Source organism: Camelus dromedarius, chromosome 14, assembly GCF_036321535.1.
Source record: "Camelus dromedarius isolate mCamDro1 chromosome 14, mCamDro1.pat, whole genome shotgun sequence".
Taxonomy (NCBI): Eukaryota; Metazoa; Chordata; class Mammalia; order Artiodactyla; family Camelidae; genus Camelus; species Camelus dromedarius.
In genome coordinates this window covers 18,811,817-18,824,680 of record NC_087449.1, presented here as the reverse complement: position 1 = coordinate 18,824,680, position 12,864 = coordinate 18,811,817, and the positions used below count along the sequence as shown (strand labels likewise).

At 30.9% G+C, this 12,864-nt stretch overlaps 1 protein-coding gene across 2 annotated transcripts in view; it reads right to left on the bottom strand.

Moving 5' to 3' along the window:
- Positions 1–12,864, bottom strand: part of LRRC40 (leucine rich repeat containing 40) — a 44,202-nt gene that overhangs the window by 14,008 nt on the left and 17,330 nt on the right. For both annotated transcript variants that reach the window (XM_010989018.3, XM_031465367.2), the window contains exons 5-9: positions 12,625–12,748; positions 10,859–11,001; positions 9,659–9,831; positions 5,960–6,047; positions 5,798–5,843 (exon numbers count right to left, since the gene is read on the bottom strand). In XM_010989018.3, the coding sequence (XP_010987320.1) occupies positions 5,798–5,843; positions 5,960–6,047; positions 9,659–9,831; positions 10,859–11,001; positions 12,625–12,748 (574 nt within the window). The remainder of the gene's footprint in view (positions 1–5,797; positions 5,844–5,959; positions 6,048–9,658; positions 9,832–10,858; positions 11,002–12,624; positions 12,749–12,864) is intronic.

The following is a 12,864-nucleotide window of genomic DNA, read 5'->3' as shown; positions in this document are numbered from 1 at the left end:
TCTATTTAATAGAAAATAGATATAGTTCTATAAGATGCCTTCAAAACCTTTTAATATTCCTACCATAAGGAAACTGAGGAGTAAAATTAGAATTGCAGGAAAAGAATCTTTAAAGAATAACTACAATGTCTCAGAAGAAACAATGACAAGCAACCCTTCCTCTTAAACAAAATAATATGGTCCATTAGAAGGAATTTTTTAGCAAAGGAAAAGTATTATTTCCCCAAAATGTTTACCAAAAAGGCACATGCCTATCTTCTCAGTTTAGGACACAACAAAGCCAATTATCCCCAGTCACTTAAAATCTGGTGATCTGCATAATCAAGTAAGCTTTTGGTACATTATTTACGTTAAGATTTTTTTCCTTAGCAAATTTAAGACTTTACTTTTGATATTTCCAGTCTGATAAATTACAAAGGCAGAGAGACAATATTAAACCAGCAATAAAACCTAGCATTATTTTTAAACATACATGTATACTACCATGATTATATACTGAAATAGAGTGTTCTGAACACTTTCCAAAGAGTTACTTTTAATAATCAGCATCATGGAGAATGTAAAGAGGGAGATTTATCTCTTAGGAGTGCACTAGTGTGAGAAATAGATTTACTTTTCATTATATATCCTTGTATGTTGCTTGAAATTTTTTTACCGTATACATTTATTGACTTTTTGATTAAAAAACCTAAGATGGCAATATTCCATAAACTGATTTACAAATTCAATGCAATCTCTATCAGATTCCCAACTGGCTTCTTTGTAAAAATCAACAAACTCATTCTAAAATTTGTACAGGATTGCAAGAAACCCAGAATAGCAAAACAAGCCTGAGAAAGAAGAATAAAGAAGGAAGATTTACACTTCCTGATTTCAAAATTTACTACAAAGCAATGGTATTCAAGATAGTGTAGTACTGACACAGGATAGACATACAGATCAATGGAGTAAAATTCAAAGTCCAGAATAAACCCTACATTTATGGTCAGCTGATTTTCAAGAAAAATACCAAGACCATTCAATGAGAAAAACTTTTTAACAAATGATGCAGGGAAACTGGAGAGCCATATATAAATGAATGAAATTGAACCCTTATCTCACACCATATATAAAAATTAACTCTAAGTGGGTCAAAGACTTAAATGTAAGAGCAAAAATTTAAAACTCTTAGGAGAAAACACAGGGGACAATCTTCATAAAACAGGATTTTGCAAAGGATTTTTAGATATGAAACCAAAAGCATAAGCAAAAAGAGAAAGAAACTGACTTCATCAAAATTTTAAAAACTAGTGTTTCAAAGGACATTATCAAGAAGATGAAAAGACAGCCCTGCCAGGGCTAGAAAATATTTGCCAATCATATGTCTGACAAGAAGTTTATATCATCTAGAATACATAAAGAACTGTTACAACTCAATAATAAAAAAATTAAAAATTGGGCAAAGAATCTCAATGGACATTTCTCCAGAGACATACAAATGGCTAACAAGCAAATGATGCTCAATATTATTATTCATCAGGGAAATGAAATCAAATCTACAGTGAGAAACCACTTCAGACCCACCAGGATGGCTAGAATCAGAAAGTCAGAAAACAACAAGTGTTGGTGAGGATGTGGAAGAATGAGAACCTCCATACAATGCTAATCAGAATGTAAACTGGTGCAGCTGCTTTGTAAAAGTCTGGCAGTTCTCAAATGGCTAAATATAAAGTTACCACGTGCTAGATATATACGCAAGAGAAATGAAAATGTGTTCACGCTGAAACTTGTAAATAAATGTTTACCACAGCATTATCCACAATAGACAAAAGGCACTGCAATGTTTTTTGAGGTGATGAAAATGTTTAAAATTGACACAGCAAGAGTTGCACATATTTGTTAATACAGCAAAAAAACATTTAATTGTTCAGTTTTAATGGGAGAATTGTGTGGCATGTGAATTACACAGTAATAAAGCTGTTTTTGTCTAAAAAGAAAAGCTCCCAGTCACATTTACATGAGTGACCATAATATAAGTTTCTGACTAAAGACATGAGACGTGATATACAATATAACAGCTTAGTATATATCCTAATATATTTAATTGTCCTTATACCTTAAAATGCCATAAAACATACCTTTAAAAATGTAAAAATACAGAAAGTATTCAATGTCTGTTCTCAGACCACAATGGAATTAAATTAGAAATCAATAACAGAAAGATAACTGGAAATTCCTAAAATATATGGAGATTAAATGACGTATTTCTAAATAACACACAACTTAAAGAAAAAAATCTAAAGAAAAATTTTAAAATACTTTGAACTACATAGAAATAAAAACAAAACTTATTAAAATTTGATGGATACAGTGAAAGCAGTGTTTAGAGGGACATTTATAGTACTGAATGCATATACAAGAAAAGAAGATCTAAAATCCATAATCTAATTTTCTACCTTAGGAAATTACAAAAAGAAAAGAAAATTAAATCGAAAGAGTAGAAAATAAATAATAAGAATTAAAACAGATACTGATGAAATTGAAAACAGGAAATCAATAGAGAAAAATAAATAAAACCAAAGTCTGATTTTTTTAAAGGTTGATGAAATCAATATGCCTGTATGCCAGGCTACCTAAGCAAAAAAGAGAGAGAACAAAAATTACTAATATCAGAAATGAAAGTGAAGACATCACTGTAGTTTCCATGGACAAGAAAAGGATGATAAAAGAACACTAAGAACAACTTTATGCTCACAATTTTGATAACCTAGATGAAATGAATCAATTCCTTGAAGTACATAATTTTCCAAACTCACACAAGAAAAACAGACAACCCAAATAGGCCTATATCTATTAAATAAATTTAATCAATAATTAATAACCTTCCAAAACGGAAAGCACCAGGTCCAGTTGGGTTGACTGGTAAATTTTACCAAACATTTAAGAAAGAAATTATACTAATTCTCTACAATCATTTTCTGAGGATAGAAGCAAGAGAGAATACTTCCTAACTTATTCTATGAGGCCAATAATACCAAACAGGACAAAGACACTACAAGAAAAGAAAACTAGAAAGCAGTATCTCCCATGAACACACATGCAAAAACCCTCAACAAATTACTTGCAAATAGAAACTAAAAAGTATAAAAAGAATTATACACCACAACCAACTGGGATTTAACCCAAATATGCCAAACTAGTTCAACATTCATAAATCAACTAATGTAATCTTTCACATCAACAGGTTAAAAAAGAAAAATTACATGGTTGTATCAGTAGATGCACAAAAAGTGTTTGATAAAATCCAATAGCCTTTCATGATAAAAACTCTCACTAAACGAGAAAATCGGGGAACTTTCTCAACTTGATAAAGACCAAAACAACCCTATAGCTAACATCATAATTAATATTGAGAAACTTGAAGCTTCCCCCTTAAGATCATGTACAAGGCAAGGATGTCCCCTCTCACCATTCCTCTTCAACACTGCACTGACAGAAGCTCTTGTTAATGCAAAAAGATAAGAAAAAGAGATAAAAAGTACACAGGTTGGGAAGGAGGACATAAAACTATCTTTGCTCACAGAGGACGCATTAGAAAAATCAAAAGAATTGACAAAAATACTCTCCTGGTATAAGTGATTATAGTAAGGTTGCAGGATACAAGATTAATATGTAAAACTAACTTGCTTTCCTCAATATCAAGAATAAACAAGTAGAATTTGAAATCAAAAACACAATACCATTTACATTAGTATCCAAAACTGAAATACTCAGGTATAAATTTAATAAAATATGAACAAGAACTATTTGAAGAAAACTACAAAACTTTGCTGAATAAAATAAAAGATCTAAATAAATGGAGAGATAGTCCATGTTCATGGATAGAAAGATTCAATGTTGACAAGATGTCAGTTCTTCCCTACTTGATCTATGTATTCAATGCAATCTCAATCAAAATCCCAGCAAGTTACTTTGTCAATATCAACAAACTAATTCTAAAGTTTATATGGAAAGGCAAAAGACCCAGAATAGGCGACACAACATTGAAGGAAAAGAATAAAATTGGAAGACTGATGCTATCCAACTTTAAGACTTAACTATAAAGCTTCAGTAATCAAGATAGTGTGATACTGGCAAAGAACACATAGATCAATAAACAGAACAGAGTATCTGTAAATAAATCCCCATAAAGGTAGTCAACTGATCTTCAACAAAGGAATAAAGGCAATACAATGGAGCAAAGATAGTCTTTTCCACAAATGATACTGAAACAACAGGACGTACATATGCAAAAAAACAGATTTATCCATAACTGTCAAAATTCGGAAGCAACCAAGATGTCTTTCAGTAGGTGAATAGATAAATAAACTGTGGTACATCCAGACAATGAAAGATCATTTAGTGCTAAAAAGAAAAAAGCTCTCAAGCCATGGAAAGACTTGGGGGAAGCTTACATGAATATTACTAAGTGAAAGAAGCCAATCTGAAAAGATCACAGACTCTATGATTCTAATTATGTGATATTCTGGAAAAAGCATAACTACAGAGACAAGAAAAAGATCAGTGGTTGCCAGGGATGGGGGAAGGATAAGGGGAGTGGGAGGATGAGCACACAGATCATAGAGGATTTAGGGTAGTGAAAATACTTTGTATGTTACAACTTTGAATATTTGTCATTATACATTTGTCTAAACCCATAGAATATACAATATCAAGAGTGAACCCTAAGGTAATCATGCACTTTGGGTGATTATGATATGTCAACGTAGGTCCATCCTTGTAAAAAACGCACTATTCTGGTGAGAGATGCTGATATTGGGGGAAGCTATGCATGTATGCAGGCAGAGGATATATGGGAAATCTCTGTACTTTCCTCTCAATTTTGTTGTGAACATAAAACTAGTCTAAAAAAAGTCTTAAAAATTTTTTTTATTATTCTGACATGGCTTTCTTTATTTATATCAGAATAATCAAATTTTTCTCGAGGAGAAAGTATATCTGGAGAAGAAAGAAAACTCTCTGATTGTCAGGAAATTAAAGTCTTAGAAAATTATGTTAATAATTTATTATAAGGGCAAAGTGGAAAATAGGAATTGCTAAATTATACAATTATCTTACTTAACGTATACTGACTGGCAATATGGTGCTAAGCTAGGTTGCATGCAGCCAACAGAGCTGAGAGCTAAATTAACAGCTGTTGTAGTCAGTCACTAAGGTTTGCAGTGGTTTGTTATGCAGGAGTACATTGGCACAACTAACTTTTTTCTTAATGTTCTGGTGTACGCTACAATGACAAAACGTGAAAATAGAAATTGGGGTACATCACAATTTTAGTGAAGTATTAAAAATTAACTTTACAGTATCATTTTCTTTTTTGATGCATGTATATGCTAAATTAACATACCCTGAAAAATGTGTTTTGTCTTTATTTTTGTCAGAACTCACCAAAAGTATGAATGCAGTAGATACTCAAATCCCTGTTAACATTCTTCCTAGTCAACAGAACCCATATGTTATAATATAATGGTCAAGTTTTGCTCTTTTTTCAAAGATAAAGCATTAGGTGCTTATAGAATCTTTGTTATATTTTCTAATTGGTACAGTATAACACAAATCAAAGAGATTAAGAATAAAACATTATTGTTGTGAATTTAAGGATGCTTATAAATTTCAGCATATTTATAGTCTAAATAGATTCAGAAGAGCCACCTTCCAGGGACCATTTCCTCTAAATATTTATATCTGAAGTTTATATACTATTAATAATTCATAACTTTTCATATTATCCTTCAAAATACAGGAGAAAATACGAAAGTACCTTTAATCTTGCTTCGTAGATACTTTAAGACTTCTTGGGTTCCTTTCTGAAAAGATGGAGAGAAAGATATATTCACCAAGACAAACACTGCAGGTTTATAGATCAACATGTATGTTTAAATATCAAATTTAAAAACCAGAGCTGAATTCTAAATATGCTTACATTTATAATTTCTCTTCGAATGGTTCTCAAAGGATTTCCTTCCAGTGCCAAGAATTTCAAATGAAGTTTTCCTAACGAATAGGGCAGACTACAAGAGATTGAATTAATTTCAGGGAAAACATTAAGTGTAAGTATAATTCAACCAAATAGGTGATTATAGAACCATCAATATATGACAAACAATACATCATAAAATAGTGTCAAAGAAAGTCCAAATAATGAAGTAATGTAAGCTTAAAATATTTTCCTTCAAGACAGATGCCAAACATGTTAAAAAAAAATGTGTTTCAATATTGTTATATTGTGATTGCTATAAAAGAGTGTAAGCTATAAAACATTTGCTAAACTGTATTCAGTGCTAAAAAGTAACGGCAAACAAAATTCTTCCTAAAAGAAAAAAATGACAAAAAACCCCCATAATTTTCAACCACACAATTCATATTTTCATTCAACAAGGAAAGTCATTTTTATCTTTGGTACACAAAAAGATAACCTGTTTAAACACATACATATTCAATCTTAAAATTTATTAAGGATCTATAATACACTAGGCATTGGCATAGGGGTATCAGGATCCTTGCCCTTAAGGAGTTTTTAGCTGAACAAAGGAAAAAGACACACATATATAACTAAAAATATAATAAATAGGAATTATCTTATGTTGCTAGTGAGCATATAACAGAGTACAGCCACTTTGGAAAACAGAGTCTTTAAAATTTAAACGTACACTTACCATATGACTAAGCAATCCTACTCCTACATATTTGCCCAAGAGAAGTGAAAATAATATCCAACCAGAGACTTTTACATGTAATCAAAAAACTGAAAGCAATCAAAATGTCCATCAACTAACTAGTGAAGAGATGAATAAATTGTGGTATATCTGTATAATGGAATAACACTCAATAATAAAAATGAATGAACTACTGATACACAATAGCACATGAATGAATCAAGAAAGCTTCATACTTACATGAATGAAGACAGACACAAAAACTATATTCTGTGTGATTTCGTTTATGATTTTTTGAAAAAGCAAAACTACAGTGACAGCACATCAGTGGTTGCTACAGGTTGGGGTTATGAAAAGGAAACTGACTGCAAAGGGAAACCAAAATGTTCTACATGAATGTGACAATGGTTACACAAACATATACATTTGTCAAAAAACATCAAACTACACTGATTGGTAAATATTATTGCATGTAAATTATACATCAGCAAGTGAATGACATTATATATAACATATGTCATATATATATATATGACAAACACTAAACAAATTGTTCTAAGAGTAGAAAAGTAGAAATGAGCAAGGAGACTAAGGGGATAAGGGAGTAGCAAAGCCTGGATTTGGGCCTAAAACAACAGAATTCCATCAGGCAGTCAGGTAATAAAACAGCATTCTAAGGTACAGAAACAAAGGAAGTTGGTACATTTACACTTTAGTGCACTCAGAGAGTAGGATACCTGTCGGAGTGAAAGATGACAAAAGAGTGAATGAATGAGGTCTGTGAAATGTCCTCAAAAGTTATGCTAAAATGTCTGACTTTATCTTGCAAGACAGTGGTTCCCAATTGCTGGCTGGAAAACCAGAGGCATCAAAATCTCCTAGGAATTTTTAAGACAAAACACAAAACAATTCTACAGTACTACTGTTAGAGTTTCTGATTCATTGTTGCCTCAGAATTTTCTTCTTTAAAGCTTCTCATTTGGTTCTGATACATAATGCTATAACAAATGGAGAGTCATCAAAAGTTTTTAGTAGAAGCACAACCCGATAATTTATATTTTTAAAAAACTACTCTGGTACTCTGGTAGTGTTGTGAGGAATAAATATTTTGGTTACAGGAGATTTTGGAGGGGTACAAAATGAATAGAATTGTCTGATATCAAGGAGGCATGGGGTTAGAGGAAAGGTAAGAAACTAATATTAGTTTCATTATGTTCTAGGTCTTCCTTGTGATATATTCACACTTTATATCCAGAGCTCTGGAGAAAGAGAAGCATATATATTAGAAATATTTGTACTGATTACTTTATTTATTTAATATTGTCATTGTTTTTGTTTTAAATATTTGTTTTCTAAGGTTTTTACATATTAGCCAAAACAAAACTGCTATGAGACAAAATATGTATGCCAATATTAATGAGGCAAGAAATTATTTCATTCATTTGTTATAAGCATTTTTAGGAATATCCAAGTCACTTACTAATATAGTCATAAACAGAAGTGAGTAGAAAGAATGGTCACTGTCCAAGCATTCAAATCTATGGTCAAGGCATACTATATGCCATATGTACACTGTGAAAACAATTTTGATTTTTAAAAATAGTTATTGAAATATACATATAGAAGAAAGTGTCCCTTGCTAAACCTTTCTCTTCCTGTGAATAGCAAACCATGTTTCTGACATCCAAGCACAAAACCTCAGACATCTAATGGGTACATGATCCTAAGTAAGTCTGAGTCTTTTTTTTTAATATCCATAAAATAATTCCTTCTCTAAATATTATAGTTCTACAACTTTTTATGATCCTTTGCCCACTACCTTCTTCCTCTGCATCTCCAACAGGCAATCAACTGAGAATACTAATTCTAAGTCATCATACCTCTCACATCTTTCCTCTTCTTTCCATCCCATTCTCACTACAGTTTACGATCTTATTATGTAACAGAGAAATCTACAAAGCTGTCAATACAGTGAACTGGATATAGAAAGTGCCATTTAGTTATAAAAATTACTAGATTAATCTAACAGAATTTATTTAGATTTCCCATCTACAAAACTACCTCTATCCAATGTATCCAACCCACTATCACCAATTTATTTTTTAATGAGATTACAATCAAGTTGGTTTTGTTATTAATCTTCCCACCTGTTGAACGAAAACTGGTTTTTCATGGGCATTTCAAGGGACCTCTTTCACTTGGCCTCAACTTAGCTTTCACGACCTAAATTCTCACAATCTCCTTACTTGCACCTATTTACAATTCAATTCCTTGCTATTCTCTGAATATATGCCTACAATTTTAACCTTTGAAGCTTTTTTTGCACAATTTCCTCCTACCAAGTGAATCATTCTGACCACCTTATATGTGCACATGAAAATCACTGTCATCCTTCAAAGATGACGTGGTGGGACTAGAATGAGGCATAACCCTGTAAGTGAGTATGATTTTAAATATTGTGCTCTTAGGCAATTAACTAGATTCACCCTGGTCTCAGTTCTAAGTATCATTTAAAAATGTTACTTCTTCCACAAAGTCTGCCCTGTTAAGTCTCATTAAATAAACGGTGGTTCCTGTACCTCCTTTAGGTCCCTAAAGCATTTTATATCTCTCCCAAGGCTTTACATTCATTTAACAAATTCATCAAATATTTATCAGGCAACTTCTATGTACCCAGGCACTGATCTAGGAGTTAGAGATAGTACAGTGAACAAAATAGATAAAATCCAGCCTTCTTAGAGTTTATGTTCTTAGTGGGTTGGAGTAACTGTAAATACATCTGATTCTTTAAGCATATTAAGCTTGCTGCCAAGGACAAAATCTAATTACTCTTTGTCAGCCTGCACATGGTACCTACTCAATAAAGTTTATCGAATTCAATTTATATGCTTTTTACAAATATTTTATCTTACGAATTATAACCAAATACAGATATGATTTCTTATTCATCCCATCTTTAGACTTACCTACTAATATCATTGTTGCTTAGGTCAAGTCTTTCCAAAGACTGCAGTAGTGTAATTTCATCTGGAACAGATTTTAACTTATTATCCCGCAGGTCTAGCACAAGGATAGAATTCAGATGCTTAAGGTGTTGTGCCCCTAACATTTCAATCTGGTTTTCACCTACATGTAATTCCTACAAAACCAAAGACCAATCATGTGTATTTTTGTATTCAATTTTACACTAGACAGTGAATATAAAATTGAAACCTTAATTTCAAACCACTGAAAAATACATGGAAAGAACACACTTTTCTAATCACTAAGGTGCTTAAATTTTCAATTACATTTAAGCTATCTTACAACTAAAGAAAAATGGCGAAAAAGAAAATTTTCAACAATTTTCTAGTTATTTTTAAATACTTAAAGGTTTAATCTCGCAGAAAGTTCAAAGCTTATAAAACCAAAGCAAAGAAATGATTTAGTGGTTACATTAATAGAATTAATAAAAGTACAAATCCAAGAACTATAATGACAAAAAAATTAAAGTTTTAAAACAGGTCAGTGTAAATTTAAAAAGTTATTTATATTATAATAAGTTTGTTACTCAACATTTTTATTAGTGATTATTATATATACTGATTTCCCATTAACAGAATCTATAATTATCAGATAATTAATCTTATTAAATAACTTTTTCATTTCTCTATATCACTGTCATCATTTTGTTTAAAAGAAATTCTTTTAGCATTAATGTATAAAAGTATACCTAAGGGAAAGAAAAGTGTGGCAAATTTAAAACACAGTGTTAACGCTATAAACTTAAAATCAAAAGAAAGTATTTTAAATAGACCTTATCATCAAGTAAACATGAGCTGGCAACTTACAGAAATAGATTCATATTCCTTCTGGATATTGCAGGTTTCCTATACTACAGTCCCAACTTTACTTTGTTAGCTTCATCATCTACTATTTCTCCAGTTATAAACTACTCTTCAAATGAAATAGACAAATTCTTAATTTTTAAATCAATTATTCCTTTATTTAAAACAAGTCTATTACCAATAGTAATATTAATACTATTTAGTCACGTTAAAATTCTGAAAAATATATAGAAAAAAACATAACTAACACATATTCCTTATGTAAAATAACTAAAATTTTCATTTTCATGATTAACTTTCAGAAAATATATAGTTATTCAATAGACAACTAAATAGTACCTTTAATAATTTACAAGAAGGAAATTCTGGTAGAAAACGTAATTTATTTCTTCGCAAATAAAGCAATTCTAGTGATTCCATGCTAGCCAATTCAGGAGGTATAGTTTCCAAGAGATTTGAGTTACAATCCAAATGCTTTAATCCTGTAAAACATTTGTAGTGAAACACAAAAATACTTCAATAGAGAAAAAAACTGGCTTATAATTGTACATACAGCCAAAGAATGTATACATAATCATGAGGACTTAGGAACCTGTGACGTTGTATACTGCTACAATAATCAAGAATCCTAGAATATCACTAAATTATATAAATGTAAATGAAAATTTTTTTTACATTTAATTATAATTAAAGAGAAATAATGATATTAAAATTAACGTTTAATAACAGTCCAGGTCATCTTTGTAAAGATTTAAACAAAGTAGTACTCTTTTAAAGTACTCTTATAAGCTGTACACTATGAGAAAGTATTTCCCTCAGTAATTATACATTTTTAAAAGGAAAAAACTTAAGGTATTTCAAGACATAAATATACATGCATTTTAGTTGAATGAATGAATGTCAAATAACTCTGGCTAGCAGTAGCTTAGACACATCTGTATTTAAAATAGGCAAGTTAAAGTTCTGTCAAAAACCTTTGATCTTTATATATTCCCTATTATTCTTCCATCCATTCATACTGCCTCTTTCCCTATCTTCTTTCCTTCTTCTACTTTTTCTTTTAAATTACATGCGTTCTTTAACACCTTAGCTAACACTCTTGACAAGAATGTGAAATATAGTTTAAGAAGAATGTTCTTACTTGCAGCATCTCTCTCTTACCTCCTGGATCTTTCTTTCTTAAAAGGCAGAACAGAAAACAAAAATGGAAAAGTAAAGGTCTTCTTTCTCTTAAGACTTCCCATAAGCAGTTTTCTCCCTAATCCATATTTAGATTCTTCCACTTATGAAGGCCACCACATATTTTCCACAATTCACTCTCAACCCCTGTAGTTTGATTGGCAATATACATTTTACAACTTTTTCCCTGTCAGTTTTTAACATAATTCAAGACTGAATTGATGTATTGTGTTAGACTATATCTTTCAGTGTTTAAAGAAGCTAACTGCTTTTCAAAAGAGGTCAATAGTACTACTTTCAACTTATAAAAATCTATATATTTGGCTAAAGCACTGAGAAAACATCATAATCTGGTCCACTCCAAATCCAGTAAATGCTATAAAGCAAGTTTGTTTTCAAGTTAGAAACGAGTTTTTACAAGTGTTTCCATCAAAGAGCAGTGATGGAGAATACAAGCAGTATGTAGTAGAAAGAGCAATGGAGATGGAGTAAGAGGATGCAAATCCTGCTTTAAGTTCCAGGTATTTTTCTGTTGATTTCCCTATCTATTTCTCTCTCTCAATATTCCTATTCAATTTATGAAAAAACAAAAACAAAAACTATGCTTCTTACTCCAGATATCACATTTTATGTTTAACTCTACTTTTTAATACCTTTATTGAAAAATGGCAAAGGTAAGTAGAGTCAACTATAGTATCATAAGTAAAGGCTCCCCTAAAATGTCAATTCTAATTTATGGCAGATTTAATTTAAACATTCCTGTTAATAATGACAAATAACTGACTAGTTGTTATTGTTTGCATTTACTACCACAAAAATCTATTATTTTACTTCTCTGTAACTAACTATATTAAAATTTATTTTTCTAAATGTAAATTGCACTAATTAGAAATTCATGGTTTTTTTTTTTAATAGAGAAGATTTACTTTTCATTCCACTTATTTCTGCTGGCAAACTCTTCAGTTGATTACTGGAAAGATTGAGTCGCACCAGGCTGAACAGAGAAGAAAAACTAGTAGGAAGAGTTGTAAGACGATTATTCGAAAGATCCTTTAAAAAGAGAAAGATAAAACAAATGAGTGAATTAATAAATTAAAAAAAAAAATCCTTAAAGGGAATTTCACAATATTGAGGGCGCTGCAACATTAAAAATAAAACAAAAACTA